We start from the raw sequence: 23,529 nt of genomic DNA, 5'->3' as shown, positions 1-23,529 counted from the left end.
TGAGCCTGGCCAGTTCTTGGGTGAGTTATCTCTGTTTCTCTGAGCTGCTACGGAGAAGGAAAGTCACCAGGAGCTGCAAGGGGAGAGCGTCCCCCACCACCCTGAACTAGGTGAACTGCTCTGAAGCTGCTCAGGTGTGTGCAGGTGGGAGCAGGTGAGCTGGGGCGTTCTGCCAAGGGCTAGGCAGGTGTTGCTGTTGCTGTAACATGCCCTCTCTGCTCACTTCCCTTGCTGTCTTCACCTTGTCTGTGCATCTTTTTGGCACTGCCTCCTCCAGCCCAAAGCCAGAGGAGACAAGAAGGTCACCTCAGAAAGACACCTGGAAAGTGCAGGCCAGATGGAGAAGGACTTGGTGGTCAGCCTGGCAGGCAGCACGGGATCCTCAGGGATGAGAACACGGTGGTCATCTTGGAAGTGGATGGAGTTAGGGTGGGTAGCAGCCAGTCCTGCTCAGAGTTCTTTCTAAAACCTGCAGAGCACAAGAAACTGAGGTCTCCATCTCCCACATGATCATGAAGCCCTGCTCTGCCTGAGGTGTCAGGCGTCAATCCTGCCCAGCACTGGCACTTGGAATGAGCATCCCTTCACCTCCTGGGCTCCTTTTCTTGCTTATGTGCTCAGTCATCCCTTCCTCCTGCTCCTGCTGCCAGAAATCATGTGTGTCAGGAGTGGCCAGGAATCCCCTTCTGAAAATAACTCATCTTACTGTGTTTTCATTAGAAGAGTCCAGCTCCCAGTTCATCAGTCTTCCTGATGTTCCACCCACGTTACTGCTCTGCCTCTTTCTTCTGTGGCAGTCCAGGGAATGAGGGGCTTCTGCCTGATAGAGGATCTGTGCCATCCAGGCCTTTGCATGTTTAGCAACACCCAAATGGATGGGGGGAGCTGAAGATTTGTGTTGTGCAGGTACAGCCACATCTCCAGTGCTCAGCTGTTGCACGTGGTGATACTCTATGTCCTCCTGGGAGTGTGGAGTTGGGAGCAGCAGTATTGTCTGTGCTTAAGGATCCATCTGGCCAGGATGGAGAACGGAGAAGGAAGAGCTACTCCAGCCAGGAAGGAGAATGGAGAAGGAAGAGCTATGCCTGGGCTGACCCCCCAGATTTGGATTCAGGAAGGAAGGACGAGGCTCCCCCAAGCCAAGTGACCAGTCTCTCTCTTTGCCTCCTGCCAGGTGGAGTCATAACATCACTTGCACAAATGTTTCCTCTCTCAGGCTGGTGGAAGAGCCTGGCAGCCTCCGTGACAGGCCTGATGACGGGTAAGGAGCTCATCTCCTCTCCCAGGACCAGGGGCCATACAGAGCCATGGGATGCTCCCTGGCTTATGCCAAGTCTCACTAGGCAGCTCCCAGAGGCTGGGTTTGGTGGTAACTTGCTCTGGGTGTTGTGGGATGTTTGTTGCTTCATCCCATACTGCTTCTGGGAGGACCAGGCTCGTGGGCTGGTCAGGTGCCCGTGGATGGATGGGTGGATGGGATCAGGGACTATATGTGGGAAGATGCGAAGATATCAGTGTCATGTGCTGCAAGTTAAAAAACAGATTGTTTTATATACTTGGATGACTTGCACTGTGTTTTGCTGGATATGAGTGTGTGGAAGCTCAGGAGAAAGGCCACTGTTTCCTGTTAAGGATGTGAAGCTCATTCTGCCATACTCAAAACAGGACCTGAAGCTGGGTTTGTGTGGCCGGGTGTCCTTGTTGGGCACCAGCTGGGGTGATGTGGGAATGCCTTTTCTCCTTTGACAACAAAGACTGTGTGATCCTCTATCCTACTGAAACCATTGAGTTTGATCCCAGCTGGCTTCTGGTATGCACAGAAAGCTCAGCTGGGACCTGCCTGGCATCACTTGGGGAGAACTGGAGCACAGCAGCTCCAGGCAGCCCCCCGGGTGTACGGCACAGGGCACCAGCGGGTGTTCCAATCTGTGATGCTCAGAATCCTGGTGGGAGCCACTGCTGATAGCAAAGCCTTTGTGGGCTTGTAGGGATGAGTTGAAGCAGCCTCTTCTCCCCCTCTAACCTTAACCTTTCTCCTTGGCATCCTGGCCAGTGGCCTGCCTGTCTCCCTTCTCTCTAGCTCACTCCACATGTGCTGGTTGTACTGCACTGTGTGTCTGATTTCTCCTCTCTTTCTCATCTCTCTCCTTGTGCAGCCACACCAACAGAGCCAGAAGCAGTAGTGAAGAAGTACCTGGAAGAGCTGAAGGGCACTCCTGCTGATGAGGTGAGAGGACAGTGAGGCAACTCCAGCTTGCCCAGAGTTCACTGGGGTGTCATGAAAACCACAGTGTTTCCTGAGGACCATCCTTCCTTGGGCATCCTGTGTGGTAGGTAGTGCTACTTGCAGTGGCACTGTTGATGTGAGGTAGAGAGCCCTCAGCACTGCCTGGAGGCCACATATGACAACAGGTGACTTGTCCTCATCAGAGGACTGTGACAGAAAGAACAATGGGCTGAATAGCTCAGCCTGACAATGCCTCCCCATTGCCCTTGGAGCTGGCTGCAGGGCCTGGGGGGAAGGAGGGGAGTTTGGTTTTGGTCTCTCAGTGCTCAGAGATTAAAACTAGGGATCACACCCTGCACTGGAGCTTGCAGAGAAGCAGGACAACCATACCCAGTTCCCACTCATCTGCTGTGACTGATGGCAGCTCTCCACCTCCTGGGCAACACAGGAAGTGGAGTGGGGTGATACCAACCAGATAAGGAAACCTGTCTCTGTGCCTGTAAACGTCAAAGGCAGAAGGCAGATCTTCCTGAAGCATCTCCTTGATGGCTTCCTTGGTGGGTCAGTCCTTGGGATCAGCCTTTGCTCACAGGTGATGGTTTCTCCTCCAGGACTGCATCATCTGCATGGAGAAGCTTTCCTCCCCCTCTGGCTACAGTGACACGTGTGAGTCCAGCACCATCAGGCCAGAGGCTGTTGGACGCCTGAGGAGCTGCCAGCACTCCTTCCACATGCTCTGCATGCTGGCCATGTACTCCAATGGGAACAAGGTACCCAGCTGGCCCATCCCTACCAGGTGCCCTGTGCCCAGGTCACTGGGCTGTGGAGCTCTGATCCTGACTTCTCTCTCCTGGCAGGATGGCAGTTTGCAGTGTCCCTCCTGTAAAACCATCTACGGAGAGAAAACCGGGACCCAGCCCAAAGGGAAGATGGAGATCTCCACTTTCCCTCAGTCCCTCCCTGGCCACAAGGACTGTGGGACAATCCAGATTGTGTATCACATCAGCAGAGGCATCCAGGTGAGTGCACAGCATGCTGATGGATAGCACAAGCTGTGAGAGCCTCCCAGAAAAGTTCTGGGATCCAGTACAGTGCCTGCTGGCAGCCCATCACCGAGCAGCCTACCGTGCCTGGAGCCAGCAGCTGCACCAGCTGTTCTTCAGTGTGTGTGGGTCTCCTCCATCAAAGATCTTTTTCTGAGCAGCCCCAGATTTTACAGCAGCTCTTCACCTGCAGTAAGGAACTAATGTCTGCCTGAAACAGGGAGGAGATTCTACACATGCTCACAAGGTGGGAGAGATCCTGATGTGTAGCTTCACAGCCCACGCTGGTTTCAGCAGTGGCAGTGAGCTTGCAAAGGTTTGAGATGTGTGGGTTTTTTTAAGGTGTCATAAGACCACGTGGAAAAAGCTGTGGTTTGAAGCTGTCTCCCACCAGAATATAATGAGATTTTAGATCTGACTTTGTATCCCAGCATGAGACTGCTCTTGGAGGACCTGTAATGCTCACATGTCCCATAAGAACAAGTCAGACACCTTGTGCTCATCAGCTGCCTTTTACATGGAAGAGCTGGTTTGAGATGAGCCTATGTCAAATCCTGCTGCTGAGGAATTGCCCAACTCCTGTGAAGATGGGTGTGTCCATGCCAAATATGTCTCCTCCCTTGCAGGGCCCCGAGCACCCCAACCCTGGGATGCCATACACGGCCAGAGGCTTTCCTCGCTATTGTTACCTGCCAGACAACGAGAAGGGCAGAAAGGTAAGGCACTGTACCCTGATGATGTCACCCTTCTCGTGTTATCTCATGGCACTGAGCTTGTCAAGCTTCTGGCAGTCTGTTTTCATGGCTCAAGTCTCCTGCCTTTGGTTTTCCTTTTCCCCTCTAGGTCCTGGAGCTCCTGAAGGTGGCCTGGAAGAGACGCCTGATTTTCACCGTGGGCACCTCCAACACCACCGGCGAGAGCAACACGGTGGTGTGGAACGAGATCCACCACAAGACTGAGATGGACTCAAACCTGAGTGGCCATGGCTACCCTGACCCCAACTACCTGGACAATGTGCTGGCAGAGCTGGCTGCCCAGGGGGTCACTGAGGACTGCTTGGGACAGTGAGCCGTGGGGGCCTGGCTGTGCCGTGCACACCTCGGGGGCCCACCTAGTGCACTTATTCCTGATGCCTTAAGTTCCTGTGTCTGACCACCCGGCACACTGAGCAATAACAGTTCTGTGGGAGCCCTGCCTGCTCTTCACGTTTTTGGGGGGAGGGAAGGATATTTTTGTAGAAGCTGCACTTGTGTTTCTGGGTGGGATTGATGGCCACGGCCAGGAGCAGCTGGGACAGCAGTCCTGAGGTGACAGGTCCTCTGGGGAAGGCAGGACCTTCCTCTGGTAATGCTTGGGGACAGGAGGGGGAGACGGGAGTGCCTTGCTCCCACTAAACCACTTGGAAAGCAAATGGGGGCCTCCCTCTAGTGAACAGCAGCTCCCTGAGGCACCTCCTGCCCTGTATCTCTGCTCAGTCCCAATAAACTGTTCATTTTCACAGCCAGTCCCTGCCTCTGCCTTCCTGCTGCCTCAGGGTATCTCACCCTTAGTGTCCCTCTCTAGGGGACCAGCCTGATCCATGGAGCCTCATTCCAGCCAGGACAAAGGAGGGGAAGCTCAGCTCAGCTGGAGGGACACGGATCTCGGTGGAGGCAGGACACAGAGTGCTGGTCCCAGGGTTGTGGTTCCAGCCTGTCGGTGCTTTGGCTGCTGGATCCTGGTGGTCTGTGGCCATGGTGCCAGCAGAGGTGACCCATCACTGCCCACCCTGCACAAAGCTGCAGCCCCCTGCTCTTGCCATGAGCTGCCAGCCTCACTCCTCACCAACCCTTCTGGCAGACCCTGTCCCTCTTTTCTCCTTCTCTCAGGTGAAATGGCAGCAATTTGGGGCTGTTTGTGCACGGTGAAGCCTCTGCAGGGAGGGGCTGCTGTGCTTTGTGCTGCTGCTGCAGGGCTGCTGGTGCCACCAGCTGGTGACAGTCACCTTCCTCCCGCGGTGGTGGCAGCCAGCCCAGCTGCCAGCAGTGATGCTCTTCACCTGGGAGCACACTCCTGGTACTCCCAGCACCTTGCAAGTGGGATATTGCCCCAGTTCTGGTGGCCTTGCAGTACAGTGTCCTCAGGCTCAGAGCTGATGTCTTTTGAAGAGCTTGTTTCTGGCTGTTCCCCTCCCTGTGGCCACTGGACCCAGCTGCACATTGAAACCATCCCTTTGGCAATGGTGCCATCTGCCATTTCACCTCTTTCCTGGGAAATCTGGGATGTGGCTGGGCTTTGAGGCAGCTCTGCCTTGGCATCTGCCTGGGACCAGCATGTCCTGGATCAGCAAATGGGCATCTTTCTTCCTGCCATTATAATATAAATATTAAAGGTGTCTCAGAGCCTTTCAGGGCAGGAGCTTTCCCTAAAGTCCATCTTGTGCTTGCAGGCTCTAGGGGGAAACCCCTCAACCAGCCTGTGAAATTTGCGGATGCTGCAGGACTGGCAGCTCCTTGGGAGCTACAGCTCTGTGTGTGGTGCTGAGCTCTACTCAAACGGGCTCTGTCTGTTCCTCTCCCACCCTGGTTGCAAAAGGGAGAGGTTTTGAGTTCAAACCCCATCTTTGTATCCCTCGATCATGTTCTCACAGCAATCAAAACTGAACTGAAGTGAAAATTGAGCAGAGTTCACCCAGCCCTGTACAAAGCAAGAATTTCCTGCTGAGCCTTGCCCAAGGCACCTCCAGCAGCTGCTCCAAGGTGTGAATCAGCTGCGTCTGGGCTGGTCCAGGGCTGGGGCACTGGACTGGGAGCTGGTCAGGCTCAGCAGCTCATCCCTGGCTGTCACAGCTTTGGACATGAGGCATCTCCTAAAATCCTTGCCCTGTCTGTGCTTAGCCTGGGACTGTCCCTGTGGCAGGGGAGCCAAGGGGTGGAAAAGGAGCAGAACCAGGAGCTCAGCAGTGGAGTGAAAGCACAGCCATAATGCCGTGGTGCCCATTGGAGCACAGAGAAAGAGGACAGCATCTGAAATAAGTGCTTATTACGCTACTGGATGGGTTGACCAAAAGACTTGTGCGCTCCATCCCCGGCTGGAGCCCCGGGGAGGGTGGGGTCTCTCCCGGCCCCCCGCGGTGGTGCCTCATCTGCCGCAGGGTGGTTATTATTAGCCCAGCCGTGACCCCGCAGCTATGCTGGGTACTGCGCAGCTGAAACTGTGACTCACTGTCCCCCTGCGTCACCCACTCTGCCCCTCGCCCCGCCAGGAGTGCCAGGGAGGGGCCTGGGGGGGGCGGGTGGAGGGTTGGCAGGGTCCCCAGGGTAGGTATTGCTGGGTCGGAGCGGGGAGTAAGTCAGGGATCAGAGGAAGGAGGGGTGGAAGCTGCAGCTGCGCCTGTTTTTCCCCTCTGCAGCTGGACGGTGTAATCTTTGAATGCCCCATTTCCACTTAATCTGAAGGCGTTGTCCTGGCCCCTCGGGAAGGGGGAGGAAATCCCCTCCCACGCAGGAGTGGGCGGCCGCTGCCCTTGGCAAACACGGGAGAAGGAGCATTCCAACCCCTTTGCGTGGGGAGTGGCGGTGGGGGGCTCCCGAGCCGCGGGGCAGCTCCCGCTTCAGGGCGCTGTCCCTGGCCCCATCCAGAGGGCTTGGGGAGCCTTTCCCTAGGAAGGGGGAAGGATGGATGGGGAAATGCCAGCGTGGGGTGGCCCCAGAGCTTGGTGCTTCCGTGCCCCCGGTGCTGGGTGGGACCGTTCGCCTGATCGCTGGGGTTTGGGTGGGTTCGGGTGTGATGCTCTGGAGCGCTTCCCTGCCCGCGGGGCAGGGCTGGCTGCACCCGAACCAGTCGGGCACGGGCTCATCCCTGGCTCCCGGTGGGCACGGGGAACCTGCAGGGAGTTGGGTCTGGGGGGGGTGAGAGGGGGTGCGGGACCTCTTGCCCAGCTGTCCCCATAGCACCAACACAGACTCTGACTCCCGCCAACCCATCCCGGAGGCTCCGGTGCCTCCTCCGTGCCTCAGTTTCCCCTTTCACATCACAGGCTTGTGCCCTGGTTCCTCGCAGCCTTCGGGGTCCTGAAGGACCGAGGGATGACCCGGGTGGCTCAGTTGTTCCCCCCTGCCCGCGGGGTCCTGCCAGGCCGGCAGAGCCGGTGCAGGAATGTGGGGCTGGGAGGGTCCGGCTCCTCGGGACGGGCGGTCCCCGCTGCGGGGGCACTGGGGGCAGTTCGTCCCCTCGGCAGTGGGACGGGGTGAGCGGAGCAGAGAGGCACATCCAGCCCCAGCGGGAGGACGCCATGGAGCTGCCGTGGGTGCTGCTGGCGCTGGCTGGGACGGGCACAGCCGCGGGCCTGGGTGACTCCCTGGGGGACAGGGCAGAGGGGGATGGGGGTCTGGAGAGCCAGGGAGGGGGTTATGGGGCTGGGCATGGCTGGGGGGTCCCCACACCAGTGTTGTCACCCTGCTGCTGACACTGCTGGCACCCCGTGAGCTCCCCCTGTGCCAACACCGGCACTCGTGGGCCCTCTCACGGGTGGGGGCCGGGGTCAGTCACTTGCTGAGCGGAGCAGAGCAGGGGGTCCCTCGCTCACCGTCCACTCCCCCAGCCCGGCTGCCCTACGTGCCCCGCGTGCCCCCCGTGGCACTGCTGGGGAAGGTCACTGCCACCACCTTCGCACTGGAGAGACCCTGCTGCATCTTCGACCGGCACGCCAGCGCCTCGGACACTGTTTGGCTGGCGGTGGCTTTTGCCAATGGTGAGCACCCGCTGCCCCGACACATCTTCCCGTGGCAGGGGGGTGGGAGACCCTCACCACAGTCGCTCGCCCTCCATCTGTGCCGTGCAGCGTCAGCCACCTTCAGGAACCCCCCATCCCGGGCTGACGTGCCCCTGTACAAGCAGCTGCCCACCACCCACTCCTACATGACTCTGGAGACGGCGGCAGCCGCGTACGCCTGCCCAGCCCCGAGCCCGGCCGTGCTGCGGGTCGGGGGTGACACGGCGTGCAAGGACCAGAGCAGGCAGGACCCCTGCAACGGGCCCCTGCCCTCCCCAGGGCCCTACAGGTAAGGCCAGAACCCTCGAATCCCAGCTCGAGTAACTCCCCACCCAGGGCGTGCTCGCCCCCCTTCCCCCGGTGTCACTCCCGTACCCATCGCAGGGTGAAGTTCCTGCTGATGGGCTGCCACGGCCCCAAAGCGGAGACGCGCTGGTCCGACCCCATCCTCCTGCGCAGAGGTACCAGTGGCACTGCCATCCTCCCGTGGGTCCCCTCACCTGCCTGGTGGCACTGCCATCCCCCCGTGAGTCCCCTCACCTGCCTGGTGGCACTGCCATCCTCCCGTGGATCCCCACACCTGCCTGGTGGCACTGCCATCCCCCAGTGGGTCCCCCACCTGCCCTGTTGGGATGCTGGCATGCAGCACAGCATAAGCCCTATGCCATCACCCCAAAATCCAGAGGGGGGAGCAGTGATCCCTGATGCCCTCCCTATGCTCCATCCCTCTCCTTTCCATTGCCCTCTGTGTCTCCCCATATCCCTCATCCGGCCTCTTTCCAGCCCTCAGCCCGAGCACCATCGACCCCGTGCCCACGCGCCATGGCAGTGATGTGGTGGTCATCGCCTCCCTCCTGGCCAGCCTGGGGACAGTGCTGGCCACTGCTGTGCTTGGAGCCCTGGGGTATGGGGGCTGCTCGGGGGGATGTGTCTGCAGGGGCCCCAGGAGAACCCCCCCGAACTCGCCCCCATCAGCAAAGAAATGGATGGTTTTAAGATTTAAAAAGCTTTTTTATTCTTAAATTGGAGGTTTGCAGGAGAAAGTGCCCCTTGGGGGTGGTCAGCACAAGGGGGCTGGCAGGGCCCATGGACTCTGCTTGATGCCTCTGCATTTCTCTCTCTGCAGTGCCAAGGTGTGGGGCTCCCTGTGCCAGCGGGATTTGGGGACCAGTGCCTTCACCTGCAGATCCTACCAGACCCATCACATCCCCCCGGCCCTGCCACAGCCCCCACCCCCAGGCTGTGGGTGTAGCCCCCCAGGGCTGGGCTGTTTTGCCCTCCGACCCCCTGCTCCTTGCCATAGAAACATGGAACAGTTCGTGTTGGAAGGGACCTTAAAGACCATCTCATTTCAACCCCGCTGCCGCGGGCAGGGACACCTTCCACTTGAAGTAAAGTGTCCTGCCAAGTAAAGTCTGACTTTACATCTGTGACTGCCTCCTCCTGGTCCTTGGTCACGCAGGGTGGGAGCTGTGAGAGTGAGGGCACCGAATTCCCTCCAGAACAACCCAGGGTCTCAGTTTGATGGCACTCGGTGTCGGGGTGGGGGGCACAGGCTGGTACCCATGGGGTCTGTGGGGCACATTCCCCCGGGGTTTCCCTCTCTGCCCCACTGCCCGGGTGAGGGCTGTCGCCCACCCGTGCCACGAACGTGGCAGTTCTTAACACGCTTCGCCGGCGGGCGCTCAAACATAACAAATGCTCCCAGGGAAACGAGCCCAACCTGTTTGCCGCGGGGCTGCGGCCCGTGCAGGAATGTGGGCGGTTGGTGTGACCACAGGCGGGTCCCACGGGGACGCGGAGCTCAACTACCCGCACTCCCGCCCTCGGCACCCAGGCGTCCGCACCATGCTCCCGCTGCTCCCGCTGCTCCTCCTGCTCCTGCCCGCAGCCCACGGTGCAGGTGAGTCCGACGGCGCCATCGGGATGGGCTGGGGATCCCCCTCGGCGTTGCGGGGATCCTCTGTGAACCACAAGACCCCAGAGCCTGGAGGTGTAGGGCAGCTGATGCCCTCCTTATTCTGGGTCCTATTCTGGGTGCCACCTCTAGTGTCCCTGGTGTCACCGACCTGAGCTGGCTGACACAGTGTGGGGTCCTTTGGGGGTCCCCCTTTGCATTGCAGGAGTCCACTGTGCACAGGCACCAGGACCCCCCTGAGCCTGGAGGGGTAGGGCAGCCGATGCTCCCCCTATTCGGGGTGCCACTCTCAGTGTCCCTGGTGTCAACGACCTGGGTCCTCTGGGGGTCCCAGAGAGGTGTCTCCCCCCAGGCCGAGTGGGAGCATGGGGTGTCTTTGATTCCTCTTTTCACAAAACACACGTCTGAGCCCAAAACGGGGGGTGGAAAGCAAGCAGGGGCCCCTCTGCTGAGATCACAGGGTTCAGCTCCCTCCCGTCCCCACCCCGAACCTCTGGGACCACGGCAGCCGGTCGGAGCCACCGGTCAGGGGCTGCAGCGGGAGCTCTGCACCCTCCGCCGCACCCCCTTGGCTTCTCCCCGCAGTGGAGCGTGTGAGGTACACGCCGTCCCTGACCAAGAGCCCCGTGCTGGAGGGGCTGACGACCGGCTCCACCTTCGTGCTGGACCAGCCCCGCTGCGTCTTCGACCAGTACAGCAACGCCGACATCTGGCTGGTGGTGGCTCTGGAAAGCAGTAGGTGGGGGCGGCCCAGGGCAGGGCCCTGTGCCCCCCGGCTCCCTCCTCACCCTCCATCCCCATCCCTGCAGCCGCAGCCACCTTCAACAACAGCGTTGCGCCGGGGACTAACGAGAGCGCGTTCCAGAACTTCCCTGACAGCGTCCCCGCCTACATGACCCTCAATGCCACCCTCGCCAACTACCCCTGTCCCAAACCCGACGGGGATATCACGGTGCTGCGCGTTGGCAGCGAGACCAGCTGCATCCGGGATGGTGCGAGACCCACCTGCAATGGCCCCCTGCCCGGCCCCGGGCCCTACCTGTGAGTTTGCTCCTGGGGACACGCCCCCCTCAGGGGCTCCAGGCAGCCCCCCCGGCTCACGGGACCGTGGCCAACCTCCCTTCCCATCTCAGGGTGAAGTTCCTTGCCCTGGAGGGCTCCCAGCCCGTGGCCGAGACAGGCTGGTCAGAGCCCATCATGCTGAGGACAGGTATTGCTGCTGGGGGGGCTCACCCCGCAGCTGTCGGGTGGGGGATATGGGGTGGTCCCGGGGGGGTGGGGTGGTCCCAGGGAGCTGAATCCTGAGCAGTGGTTTGGGGCGAGGGCCCCTGTGAGATGGGGAAGCTGAGGCAGGGCAGTGGTGCTGGTCTCACTCGGGTACGGTGGCACTGTGTGACGGCACATTGTGTTGGCACGCACAGACACACCAACACCCATGTGCCCCCACCCCGAGCCGCCCAGGGCTGTGCATCCCTGCATCCTGCTCCCTCCCCTCCCGCTCTCTCCCCAGCCAAGTCACCCAACAGCATCTCCACGACGGACGGAGGGCACAGCGCCGGCATGATCGCCCTCACCACCATCCTCTCCATCCTCTTCGCCATCCTCCTGGCCGGGCTGGTGGCCATGCTCGTCTTCTGGGGGTGAGTGCCACCACCACGTCCCACCCAGGAACCCAGAGATAGGTGCTGGGCACGCGGGATCGGCGCCAGAGGGTGATGCCGTCATCCTGTGATCCCCACCCTCATCCCTCACCCCCCCCCGCTTCCCTCCCCAGCTCAGACGCCTGCGGCGGCAGCAGCACCTTCAGCAAGCCGGAGGCGGTGTCGGTGCGGCGGTACAACACCCACCACGTCTACGACCAGCCGGCCGCCCGGCTCTGAGCCCCCGCCTCCCCCCGGCACCGCCCCGCCTCCCCACGCACCCCCGGGTGCCCCCACGGCATGAACCCACTGCCACGCGGGCACGGCCAGAGCTGCCCCCCGGGGCTGGGGCACTGGAGAGGGACATTAAAGGCTTTTCCGCGTGCTTTGTGCCCGGCCTCTACCTCATGTTTGTGACCCCCTCGGGAATGGCACCTGCCAAACAAAACCTCAGCGCCTCACGCAGCCCCCTGGAAAGCCCCGTGGCCCTGTTTCTGTACCCCCACGCAGGGCTCTGAGCTCCGTCCCTGGGTGGGGGGAAGGATGTGGCCCGCAATGCTCTGGAGTGGGAGATGTGTTGTCACACCCGGTTGGGGCACCGGTGCCACCTGTGTCCACTCTGAATGGGTGAAAGTCCCCTGGGGCACAGGACAGCGAGGGGAGCTCCCCCCCAGCCCTGACACTGGGGTGAGAGGCACTGGAATGTCCTGTGGGGAGGGTTTAGGGGGTGTTTCTCTCTTCCCCTTAACCCACAGCAATTTCTCGCTGACCCAAACCCAGAGGAGAGTCTCCCCCACCCAGAGCTGGCCCAATCCTTCCCAGGTACTCTTGATGTTCCCCTGAGAGCCATGAGATTTGGTACCCTGGGATACCTGATCCTGCTCCAGGTGTTGTGGGGACTGATCCTGCCCTGAGGAGTGAATCCCTGATCTCTCTCTAGGGGATGTGGGGGCTGATCCTGCACTGGTGGGGAGTGAGCTAGGGGAAGCCGATGCCCTACCAGAGACTGGGAGAGACCTGATCCGTCATTCCTGATCCCACACCAGGATGTGGGCCCCTGATACTGAGGTGGGGGATGTGGGTGCCCTGATCCTGGAGCCTGGTCTGGATGAGACCCCGCTGGTGCTGGGAACAAGCAGGACAGAGCTCACCGCAGGGTGGCTGTGCCCCTTTGCGTGGAGCCAGGGCAGGTGTGCACACATCACATCCATGTGTTAAACCCACCGTTTTTCCCCGTAGGCGCCGTGCAAAGGGCAGCATCACATTCACACCCAGCCCCGGTCACAGTGCCCTTACAGGCTGTCCTTGTCCTGCCTGGGAGGGGTGTTAGCAACCTGCCCCCCCTCCGCTGCCGGAGCCGCCCCCGTGGAGCCCAGCCAAGGGAAATCAAGCAAATCCAGCGATTAACTCCTACGGAGAACCAGCGTGGGTGCAGCCGAAGGACGGTTCCATCCGGCAAACGCGGGTCCTCTCCGACCCACACCCCGTCCCCCGAAATAAAACAACTGTTTCAGCTGCAAAGCGGCTTCGAGTGGTTTGGGAGGGGGGGTGTCACCTGTCACACGGGCGCTGTGGGGGTGGGACACGTGGCCCCGACCGCGTGCGGGGCTGGAGCTGCCACTGGGGTTGGTGGCAGGGGACCGCACCTTGTCCCCCCGCTGTCCCCCTGTGCGGGGGAGGGAGAGGGGCAGCGCTGTAGGAACAGGGCAGCGCGTTCCCGGCGTGTTCCCAGAGTGTCCCCGTAGTGTCCCCACGGCGCAAATGCCAAGGACCAGCTTGGCTGGCACAGCCCTGAGCCCCAGCTTTGGGTGCGGGGCGACTCCTCGAGCCCAGGTGGATCTTGCGGGGGGAGGGGGGGGGAGTTCCCCCTCCCTCCGCCGGTATTTAGGGCACCAAGATCCCCCAGAGATGCCACCGGTATCTCGGCGGTGCTGCAAAAAAGGGTAAAAAAGGTAAAAGAGCAAGAAAACGTTGGGGTTTTGGGGTGCGGGGCAGCGCGGAGCACGCTGCAGCCCCCCGGGTTCGTGGGGGGGCGAGCGTGGGTCTGGTCCAACCCAGAAGCCGCGTCTGGTGCCGGGGGGCTGAGCGGGACGAGGGGAGACCGAGCGGGACCGGGAGGAACCAGGCGGGACCGGGGACACCGATCCGGGGGACCCCCCGGGACCCCCGGCAGGGCGGGAGGACCCGGCCCCGCCCACCGCGCCTGGGCCACGCCCCCTGGCTGACAGCCGATAGAACCGCCCAATGGCCGCCGCGGACGGGCTTCCGGACCACGCCCCTCTCCCCGCCTCCGCACGCTGATTGGCGGGCGGCGGCGCCGGCCCGCACATGGGCGCTGTGCCGGGAGCCGCAGGTTCGAGGCCGCGCTCGGCGCCGTTTGGGCTCCGCTCGGGTCTCCTCGGCTCGGTCTGGCTCCGCTGCCCGCCCGCCATGGCGCGGCGCAGCGCCCTCTCCATCCGCATCGTGGAGGGTAGGAACCTGCCCGTCAAGGACATGTGAGTGCCCCCCGCGGGGGCAGGGAGGGGTTTGGGTTGGGGGGGCCATCCCCGGGAGGGACCCCCCTCTGCCCCAGGAGTACTGCGGGGTGTCCCCTCAACACGTCCCTGTTGGGGACGCCATCCACCGGGTGTCTTTGGAGTGTTTCCCTTGCTCTGGGGGCTTGGCCAGAATGGCTTGGTGTCCCCCCAGCAGTGCATATACTTTGGGGGTTCCCTCCAGGGTGGTTTTAGGTTCCTCTTTACTTTGGGGGTTCCCTCCAGGGTGGCTTTCATGTCGCCTTTCTTTGGGTGTCCCACCCAGGATGGCTTTGGGGTGTCCCCTCAGCAGGGTTCTCCATAGGGTCTCTTTGGGATCCCCCTTGCTTTTTTACCGGTTTCTTCCAGGAAGGCTTTGTGGTTGCCTTGCTTTGTGAGTTCCCCCAGTGTGGCTTTGGGATCCTCCTTGCTTTGGTGGTTCTGTCCAGGATGTCTTTTTGTGCTCCCAGTAGTTCTCAGTGCTTTGGGGGCTTCTCTCGGGAGTGCTGGGATGTCCCCCGCGGTTCGGGGACACCCCCAGGAGCATCCCATGTTGTGGGGTGCCCTCAGCAATGCTTTAGGGTACCCCAGGCAGTGCTCCAGCTTTGAGGTGCTCCCCCTGTGCTGCCGGGGGGCAGGGCTGCCCCCACCACGCAGGGACCCCCGCGGGGACCCCGGGACATGCAGCAGGACCCGCTACATCCGTCCTCCCCCACAGGAGCAGAGGGTGCCCCGGTGCTGTGGTCCCTGTCCCCGCCCTGTTCCCAGCCCCGGCTCCATCCCACCGTCCCACCTGGCTGCGGTCCGGGGGGCTCCTCTGGCAGTCCCTCGGCTCGGGATTTCCCTCCCAGAAAATCCCGGCGTGGTTCTCATCGCTCCGATCCTTATGGGGCGGGATGTGGGGACTGAGTTGGGGTGGGACGAGGGGAGAGCACCGGCGTGCCCCGAGCCACCAAGGCAGCGGGAAGCTGTGGAGGAGCGCCCGGCAGCCGGAAAACCAGCAAAAATCCCTTCAGCCGTCATGGAAAAAGAGGATAAACAAGGGAAGAAAGATGACTTTTTTTTTTTTTCTTTTTTTAAATCCCGTGTGTCAGGGCCTGATTTTTAAATCCCTTGGCACAACTCCCTGCCGGAGCTTGACCCAGCGCGGGCAGGCTCTGGATTTCGGGAGGTTCTTGGTTTGGGGAGAGCGTTGCTGTGGGAAGCCGCCGTGCCATAGCGCCTGGAGCGGAGCTTTCCAGACCGGTGGCTTTGGGACGTGGCGCTGGGCCGGGAGGGAAACCCGAGCGCAGCCCTGGCCCCCGCCGCTGACCTTGGCCGTGTCTGGCCCCCTCCCCTCCGGACAGCGGCTCGTGGGATCTGGTTCCCTGCCCTGGCACGGGTTTTGGGATCGCTGGTTTCCTCTTGGGAATTCCCTCTGCGGGGTGTCTGACTTGGGGGGTCAGACCCTGCTTGCGACAGCCGGGGGTGATGAGGCACCCCCAGTTCCCCGCGGGACCCCCGGCTCCCTCAGGATTCGGCGCAGGGAGTCGCGGGAGCGGGATGTGGCCGCGGCTGCTGTAGTTTGTGGCTCCTGATGCCGCCCTGTCCCAGGGTCCGGACCCCCAGGGCGGGGCTCGGCACTGCCCGGACCGAGCTGCAGCCTGGGGTGGGCTCTGCCCTGTCCCCTCCCCCAGGTGAGCGCTGGGAAATCCTTCCCGCGTCTTCATCCCAGGAGAGGAAGGGAAATGGTCTGCTCGATTTTTTTAAATTTTTTTTTTTTATTTTTTTAATTTGATTTTTATTTTGTTTGAATTTTATTTTATTGTATGATAATAAATAATTCTAATAATTATTGTAATTATAATAATTATAATCTTTAATTCATTACATTATTTTATTATTTTTCACTCTCGCGCTTTTTATTTTTATTTCATATTTATTCTTTTATTCTTCTCTTTCACTCTTTTATTTTACCTTTTATCTTTTAATTTTCACCCTTTTTTCTTTTATTTTTACCCTTTATTATTCTACGTTTTATTTTATTCTTTTACTATGCTATTTTCCTTTCTTTTTAAAAATTTTTTCATTCTCTTTTTTATTTACTTTTTAAATTTTTTTATCTGTTTTATCGCTACCCCCCCCCCCCCCCAGGGCAGAGCTGCACTGCTGACTACACCGGTTAATTTTTAATTCCAGCCCCCCGTGCTGCCCGACCGGTGGCTGCGGGGGCCACGCAGGTTCCTTCTCCCTTCCCCCAGTTCATACAGCGCTCATTTCCTCTTTCGCAAGCCCAGCCTTCCCCTTTCCAACTCCTTCCCTGCACCCCGCGGGGGTGCCCAAGCCAACTGGATGCTGCGTGGGCGTCAGAGGATTCCCAGCACCCACCGATCCTGCAGCACCATAAATCCCTTCCCGACATCCCGGGGCAGGGATGCGGTGCGCGGGATGTCACCGGGCTCCCCGCCTGCCTTGGGAGAGCGGATTTATTCCACGGCAGCTCGGGCACCTCTCGCAGCCGCCAAGGATGGATTCTGGCCATCCTGTGTTTGAATGCCTGGAAAACATGATGCCTGAGTGGTACAAGATGGGGTTCCTGGCACCCTGTGTCCAGGGGATGTGGCTGTCCTAGACCTCCCCGTGGTGACAAGGTTTTCCAGCTCTCATCCAAGCCAGCCCCGCGTTGCCGGGCACGGCTGGAGCGGGCAGCTGTTCCCTTTCCGCCTGCCTGCTCCCTGCATCCCTGATGGTTTGCACAAGGCAGGAAATGTCAGCAATGAGCTCCCGTTAATGGCACTTCACCCGCTGCTCTCCTTAAAAACCGCTCAGGCGGGCGGCTGGGATGGAATGGGAGCAGGAGCCGGGAGAGCAGCTCTTGGCAACCTGCTGCGCTGCCAGCACCGCGGGGCCAAAAGGATGGAAGTGCCTGGGGATAGGGATGTTACTGTGGTACCCGGGATGCACAGCCTGAGGAAACCCCCTGCAGCCGTGTTTGGCAGGGCAGGGAGCACCCCAAACCCTTTCAGTGCCTCCCCCCAAACCTTTCAGTCCCCACCCAAACCCTTTCAACCCCCCCCAGCAGCTGCCTCTCAGCCTGCTTGAATTTGGGATGTGGAAATCACTCTGTGCTTGGCTACCGAAGTCTGCACCCGTGCATCCCCCCCTTTCTCCAGGACACTCGTGGCTGGCTGATGGTGCCACTGGGATTGGCATTAATGAGGATCCAAGCTCAGAGCAGGCTGCTCCGTGCCAGTGGGATGGGAGCCACAACCTTTCCACCCCCTTGGCCAGCACCCAGGTCCTGCTGGCTCCTCTGTCCCCAGCCAGAGCCCCCACCCCTGCCCCCGTTCCTGATAAACTGGGCTAATAAACTATAAAATGGTGATTATTTTTTGGCAGCGATGACTTGGGTCATCCGTGGGGAAGAAGCAGGGTCAGAGCATTGTGGTGCCTGTCCTTCACACCCTCTGCATCCCTGGGGGTGTCCCCAGGGGTGTCCCCATCCCTGCAGCTGTGTTGGGGGTCTGGGGAGGGGCTCCAGGGCTGGAAGAGGCTCCTGGTGTGTGAAATTGTGCTGTGGGTGCCTGGAGCTACTTCTGGGAAAGGGTGGGGTTTGTTTTTTCCTTGACTTCCTGTGTGGAAGAGGAAAGCCACTTCTAGCTGCCAGCAGGACACAGTGGCTGGACACGGTCAGGGATGTGTGTCCCTGGCCTGGGAGTGAAGCCGAGGTCACCACGTGCCTTCAGCCATGGCCAAATCCACCCAAGGAAACCTTTGGCAGCCCTGGCACCGCAAAACCCTGGGGTGTCCCTGCATGGTCCCCTCTCTGGGCAGGGGTTATCAGGGCTGAAGGCTTTGGTCACCTGTGACCATGGGTTGGGTGGGGGGCCAGGGCAGTAGCTAATGGCACTGACAGAGCTGTCCTGTGTCCCTCCAGCACAGGGAGCAGTGACCCATACTGCATTGTGAAGATCGATGATGAGGCCATCATCAGGTGAGTGGCTGCAGGTCCCTGGCTGGTCCCCACACCTGCTGGAGCCCCAGATTTGGTTCCTGGTGGCTTCCTCCATTTACCCTCCTGTGGGCACAATATTATTATTATTATTATTATTACTATTAATAATAATAACATTACTATTACTGCTATTCCCTGCTTTGGGCTGAGATGTTCCTCCTGACACAGTGATGTCTAATAGCTCATGGTCCCCTTTACTCTGTAAGCCACCCCCATGTCTTGCCAGCCCAGAGCCTCCAGACAGCCAAGGACACGTGTCTCCAAAAGCTGGGAAGGTCCTGGGGCTGGGAAGGTGGGGAGTGCCCCGGTGAGGGAGCCCTGTCCCCTGTGTCACCAGTGCCACCTGCCCTGCAGGACTGCCACAGTGTGGAAGACGCTGTCCCCGTTCTGGGGGGAAGAATACGAGGTGCAGCTCCAGCCCAGCTTCCACAGCATCTCCATCTATGTCATGGATGAGGATGCGCTCAGGTATGGGGGGAGCCTGGAGGGGGACTCAGGGGTTCATAGCTTTGGCTCCCTCTGTGCTCAGCCCCATTGCAGACACCAGAGAATCCAGACCTGGCCATGCTTCCCTGGGCTTTGGGACACAAAGAGGGGAAGTTATTTCCGAGGTTATTGTCCAGCTGGCAGCAGAGGGTGGCTGATGTGCTCCATGGGGACAGACACACCGTGGTGGCCCCAGCCCAGGACTCCCTGAAGTGGGGGCTGTCCTGCCTGGATGCCAATCCCATGCCACGTCCTGCTTCCCACTTTTGTTTTCCAGCCGTGACGACGTGATCGGGAAGGTCTGCATCACCCGGGACATGCTGGTGGAGCACCCCAAGGGTAGGGGAAAGGGTGGCTGGGGGTGCTCCACTAGGGACCCATCTCCTTGGATGAGCTGGTCCAAGGGCCCCTCCAGTGACCCTTCCATGGGGATCCCCCCTTTTCCTGCAGGGTACAGCGGCTGGATGAGCCTCAGTGAGGTGGATCCCGATGAGGAGGTGCAGGGGGAGATCCACCTGCGGGTGGAGGTCCTGGGCAGCCAGGGCAGCCGGCGGCTGCGCTGCTCCGTGCTGGAGGCCAGGTGAGGAGGGGACAAGGGGTGGCAGGGGCTGTGTGTGCAGCCAGGACACGGGCAGTGAGCCTGGGCTGCTTCATGACTCAGTTTCCCTGGTGTATCCTGTCCCTTGGATGCAGAGCATCCTCCTCACCACCCAGCAGCTGATGGGGGTCCTGGGGCAGTGTCCACCTCATCTGCTGGTCTTTGGGACATGCTGGGGAACCGAGGAGGGCAGTGGGTGCCATGGGTGCCTGTAGGTATTTTGGGAGGTCACTGATAAATATCCTCCTCTTCTGGGCAGGGATTTGGCCAGGAAGGACCGGAATGGGGCCTCTGACCCCTTTGTCCGCCTGCGCTACAACGGGAAGACACAGGAGAGCACTGTGAGTGCGACTGCAGCTCGTTGTGATCCTCAGCCTGCCAGTGGTGCAGGTGGAATCATCCCACGAGGAAGCCTGAAGCCATCCCTGTTCCCTGGTATCCCTTGACTGGTGTCCTGAGGGGCGGGACACAAGGCCATTGCCCTTGCAGGTGGTCAAGAAATCGTGTTACCCTCGCTGGAACGAGACCTTCGAGTTCGAGCTGGCTGAGCCCGCCGGGGAGAAGCTCTGTGTGGAGGTGTGGGACTGGGACCTCGTCGGCAGGAACGACTTCCTGGGCAAGGTGAGCCCCCAAACTCCATCACTGCTGCAGGGGGTCCTGCCCAGCTGCCCACCCAGCCCTCTCCTGCCTTCCCCTGCCAGGTGGTGTTCAGTGTCCAGGGGCTGGAGGCGGCTGGGCAGGAGGAGGGGTGGTTCAGGCTGCGGCCGGACAAGTCCAAGCCGCTGGAGAACGAGTGAGTGTTGGCACAGGGGCGTTGGGGTGTGCTGGGGGTGGTCCCAGAGCCCACAGGGGCGTTGGGGAGGGGGTTATTCCTGGGTAACGTCATCCTTTGGAGGAGCAGCTCCTCCACCTGCCTGCCCAGGCTTTCTCAGGCTGTTGGGCCACCTCCTGCTTGGTGAAGTCCTTCTCCCTCCACCCACCGACCCACCTCATGCTCCTGCAGGCGCCGGGGCAGCCTGGGCTCACTGCAGCTGCAGGTGAGGCTGCGGGATGAGATGGTGCTGCCCTCCCACTGCTACCAGCCCCTGGTCCAGCTCCTGTGCCAGGAGGTGAAGTTGGGGCGCCAGGTGAGGGGTCCCTGCCAAGCCCTGCTGGAGCACCCCCCTTTCCCTGGCTCTGTGCCGGGCCTGTGCCCGACTCAGGCCACATCACACCATGCTGCCTCTCCCCTCCAGGACAGCCAAGTGCACCTGGTCACCCTCCTGGATGAAACCACCACGGCCGAGTGCCGGCAGGAGGTCGCCGTCAACTTGGTCAAACTCTTCCTGGGCCAAGGGCTGGTCAAGGAGTTCCTGGACCTGCTTTTTGAGCTGGAGCTGGCCAAGCCCTGTAAGTGGGAAGTGAAGTCAGAGGCCTCCAGCCATCTTCTGGGGCTTCAAAACCTCCAGGACCTTGTGTGGGGAATATTTTTGGGTGATGGTTGAGGTTCAGCCGTCACACTGTTCTCTGTGTAGGAATCTGCTGGGTTCATCCCAGCAACTCCTGAGCTGAGTTTGGTGGAGGAGCAGGTGTTTTGAGGTTTGGAAATCCCCATAACCCTCATGGAAGTGGCCAGGGTTGGAGGGCACAGCCCCTGGGAATGCCCCCATGGTTGAAGCTGCTTGGTGGGTGACCTGTATCCATCCCCCAGGCCATGGACCCTCTCCTGTTTTGCAGGTGAGCCCAACACTTTGTTTCGGAGCAACTCCCTGGCCTCAAAGTCAATGGAGTCCTTCCTCAAGGTGCCCAACTTCCCAAGACCTGCTCTTCCCAGGTCACCCTGGCTCTGGGATGTTCCCAGGGGTCCAGTTCCCAGGGGTAGAATTGGGAGTGCTAGTGGGGCTGTGTCTTCCCCTGGGGCTGGGAGGCTGGATAAAATCCCCTGGGTGACCCTGATGGTGTCTTGTGCCAGACCTGTGGCCCATCACTGTCCCCTGGGCTGTCCCCTGGCAGGTGACAGGGATGCCATACCTGCACTCTGTCCTGGGGCCCACCATCACCCGTGTGTTCGAGGAGAAGAAATACGTGGAGCTGGACCCCGGCAAGGTGGAGATCAAAGACGTCGGGTAAGGGACTGTTGGGGAGGTGGGACAGGGGGGCCCCAGACAGGGGGTGACAGTGACGGTGCCCGCAGGTGCTCGGGGCTGCACCGGGTGCAGACGGAGGGCGAGGTGATCGAGCAGGGCCGCCAGCACCTCCAGTCCTACCTGGGCGAGCTGCTGGACGCCATCTCCAGGTCGGCCCCGGCGTGTCCCCCCGTCATCCGTGCCGCCTTCCGGCAGCTCTTCCAGCGCGTCGGGGAGCGCTTCCCCCAGCACCAGGTCAGGCTGGGGCAGGGGAGTCAAACAGGGACATCCCCAGGGCTCACTGGGTACAGTCCCCAGCTTTGGTTGATGGGGTCCCTCCTTGGGCTTGAGGGCAGTGCCCAGGGATGGGGCGCAGGGGGACAGGGAGTAGGGCCGTGCTGCACCCAAACAACAGCCCTGGGTGCTGTGCGGGGTGCCTGGGGATGTCCCATTTTGGGACAGACCCCCACATGTCTCCCCCCCATCCCGGTGGTCACAGCACGCCAAATTTGTGGCCGTCACCAGCTTCCTCTGCCTCCGCTTCTTCTCGCCGGCCGTCATGACCCCCAAGCTGTTCCAGCTGCGGGAGACGCACGCGGACGCGCGGACCAGCCGCACGCTGCTGCTGCTGGCCAAGGTGGGGACACCAAGGGACAAGGGGTGGCACCTGGGAGGGGCTTTGGGGTGCCTGGCTGCTTCCCATTCAGGACGGCTGGGTCTTCTGGGGCTGACACCGCCATCCCCGGGTGTCTCCAGGCCATCCAGATGGTGGGAAACATGGAGCCGGCGGCCGGGCGGGCCAAGGAGACGTGGCTGTCCCCACTGCTACCCGCCCTGCAGCAGGGCATCGCCCGCATGAAGGACTTCATCACCCGCCTGGTGGGCATGGAGGAGGAGAAGGGTGAGGAGAAGGGCGAGGGGTGGCCGCTGGGCCCCCCCACAGCCGTGGTGAAGGAGGGGCTGCTCTTTGTGCACAAGACGCGGGGCAAGGGGCCTCTTCTTGGTGCCGCCACCGGCAAGAAACTCCACTTCTGTCTCACCGGGGAGTCCCTCAGCTTCGGCAAGAGCCCCAGTGCAGAGGTAGGGGGGTGCTGGGGGCTGGGGATGTGGCAGCAGGGTGGCACTGACCCCCTCTGTGTGTGTGTGTGTCCCCTCCATCAGCGCCTCGGTGCCATCGCCCTGTCCGACATCCTCGCGGCCGAGAAGGTGGAGGAGAAGAGCTTCGGGAGCTCCCACGTCATGCAGGTGGTCTACACGGACACGGGCGGGCAGCAGGAGACAGCCTACCTGCAGTGCAAGGTGGGGGACAGCGGGGGGCGCCCCGAGGGGTGTCACAGCCCCGGGGGGTGTCCCCCTCACTGTCCCCAACCCCACAGTGTGTCAACGAGCTGAACCAGTGGCTGTCGACCCTGCGCAAGGTGTGCGGGAACAACCCCCGTGTGCTGCGCTTGTACCACCCCGGCGTCTTCCGCGGGGACAAGTGGAGCTGCTGCCACCAGCGGGACAGGACAGGTACGGAGAGGGGGCCTGGGACCTCCGCAGGGAGGTTGGGGGGTGTCCTCCCATGTGCTGACCCTGCTGCCCCACAGGGCTGGGGTGCGACCGGACCCGGCACGGTGTCACGCTGCAGGACTGGAGCGACCCCCTGGACCCCACAGTGGAGGCTCAGCGGCTCTTCCACCACCTCCAGGGCCTCCGGGGGGCCCTCAGGTGAGTCCCTTCCCCCTGGGGACCCCTCTGCATCCCCTTGTGCTCCTGCCAAGGGCCTGTCCCTCTCATCCCCCTCTCCCCAGGGAAAAGTACTGGGAGCTACAGGAGCTGGAGGACGCCCAGAATGGCCCCCAGGGGGAAGGTAAGTTGGGTTGGGGGGTTTTGGAGACCCCACTGGGGATGCTCTGCTTGAGCAATGTCCCCAGGGGTCAGGGGGTGCTGTGGTGGTTTGGGGGTGTCTCCCAAGGGGGCTGTGGGATCTCACTGTTGCTCCCCTCTCCCGCAGATGCCCCCCTGCCCGAGGGGCTGAGCCGGCTCTTCAGGGTGCTGGGGGACCTGGAGAGCTGTCACCGCCAGGCACAGCCCCCCGAGCCCCCAGCCCCTGTCCTTCTGCAGCTGCAGACTTGAGGGACCCCCTGTCCCCCTGCTGGGATTCGGGGTCCCCATGGCTTGGGGACCACGGCAGTGGAAATAAAGGCACTTTGTACACTACAGCCTTGTCCTGTCCTTCTGGTGGCACCCTGCTGGCCATGGGGATGGGC

At 61.1% G+C, this 23,529-nt stretch overlaps 4 protein-coding genes across 12 annotated transcripts in view; all 4 read left to right on the top strand.

Annotated features, from left to right (window-relative positions):
* Positions 1 to 4,458, top strand: part of DTX2 (deltex E3 ubiquitin ligase 2) — a 34,286-nt gene extending 29,828 nt beyond the window's left edge. For 4 of the 7 annotated variants that reach the window (XM_032707493.1, XM_032707489.1, XM_032707491.1 and 1 more), the window contains 6 exons: positions 1,175 to 1,261; positions 2,157 to 2,227; positions 2,839 to 2,997; positions 3,085 to 3,246; positions 3,897 to 3,986; positions 4,114 to 4,455. In XM_032707493.1, coding sequence (XP_032563384.1) covers positions 1,175 to 1,261; positions 2,157 to 2,227; positions 2,839 to 2,997; positions 3,085 to 3,246; positions 3,897 to 3,986; positions 4,114 to 4,338 — 794 coding nt within the window. In that variant the 3' untranslated portion in view covers positions 4,339 to 4,455. Of the gene's footprint in view, positions 1 to 1,174; positions 1,262 to 2,156; positions 2,228 to 2,838; positions 2,998 to 3,084; positions 3,247 to 3,896; positions 3,987 to 4,113 lie in introns of all 7 variants that reach the window. The other 3 variants (XM_032707494.1, XM_032707492.1, XM_032707487.1) reach the window with 2 other exon arrangements.
* An 839-nt stretch (positions 4,459 to 5,297) lies between these two features.
* Positions 5,298 to 9,797, top strand: UPK3B (uroplakin 3B). The gene is made up of 8 exons (XM_032707861.1): positions 5,298 to 5,345; positions 5,845 to 5,915; positions 7,857 to 8,002; positions 8,093 to 8,312; positions 8,408 to 8,484; positions 8,807 to 8,927; positions 9,150 to 9,265; positions 9,649 to 9,797. Exons 1-8 carry the CDS (start codon positions 5,298 to 5,300, stop codon positions 9,795 to 9,797), a joined length of 948 nt encoding a protein of 315 aa, XP_032563752.1.
* A 30-nt stretch (positions 9,798 to 9,827) lies between these two features.
* On the top strand, positions 9,828 to 13,078 carry LOC116796691 (uroplakin-3b-like protein 1). Of its 3 annotated transcripts, none has more exons than XM_032707497.1 (6): positions 9,828 to 9,926; positions 10,527 to 10,676; positions 10,751 to 10,982; positions 11,075 to 11,151; positions 11,452 to 11,581; positions 12,821 to 13,078. In XM_032707497.1, exons 1-6 carry the CDS (start codon positions 9,872 to 9,874, stop codon positions 12,909 to 12,911), a joined length of 735 nt encoding a protein of 244 aa, XP_032563388.1. In that variant the 5' UTR covers positions 9,828 to 9,871; the 3' UTR covers positions 12,912 to 13,078. The 3 variants fall into 3 exon arrangements, with proteins under 3 accessions (XP_032563388.1, XP_032563386.1, XP_032563387.1); XM_032707495.1 differs by lacking the exon at positions 12,821 to 13,078 and adding an exon at positions 11,721 to 12,795; XM_032707496.1 differs by lacking the exon at positions 12,821 to 13,078 and adding an exon at positions 11,716 to 11,869.
* An 837-nt stretch (positions 13,079 to 13,915) lies between these two features.
* Positions 13,916 to 23,477, top strand: LOC116796689 (ras GTPase-activating protein 4-like). The gene is made up of 20 exons (XM_032707486.1): positions 13,916 to 14,076; positions 18,011 to 18,067; positions 18,443 to 18,556; positions 18,852 to 18,913; positions 19,025 to 19,154; positions 19,432 to 19,513; positions 19,662 to 19,793; positions 19,874 to 19,965; positions 20,176 to 20,299; positions 20,408 to 20,561; positions 20,889 to 20,953; positions 21,165 to 21,277; positions 21,346 to 21,532; positions 21,777 to 21,914; positions 22,034 to 22,357; positions 22,439 to 22,576; positions 22,654 to 22,789; positions 22,867 to 22,987; positions 23,071 to 23,129; positions 23,274 to 23,477. The coding sequence occupies exons 1-20, from the start codon at positions 14,012 to 14,014 to the stop codon at positions 23,393 to 23,395; spliced, it is 2,415 nt and encodes an 804-aa protein (XP_032563377.1). The 5' UTR covers positions 13,916 to 14,011; the 3' UTR covers positions 23,396 to 23,477.
* The last annotated feature ends 52 nt before the right edge of the window (positions 23,478 to 23,529 follow it).

Source organism: Chiroxiphia lanceolata, chromosome 20 (genome assembly GCF_009829145.1).
Source record: "Chiroxiphia lanceolata isolate bChiLan1 chromosome 20, bChiLan1.pri, whole genome shotgun sequence".
In the NCBI taxonomy this organism is placed as follows: Eukaryota; Metazoa; Chordata; class Aves; order Passeriformes; family Pipridae; genus Chiroxiphia; species Chiroxiphia lanceolata.
This window is presented reverse-complemented; position numbering and strand designations above follow the sequence as displayed.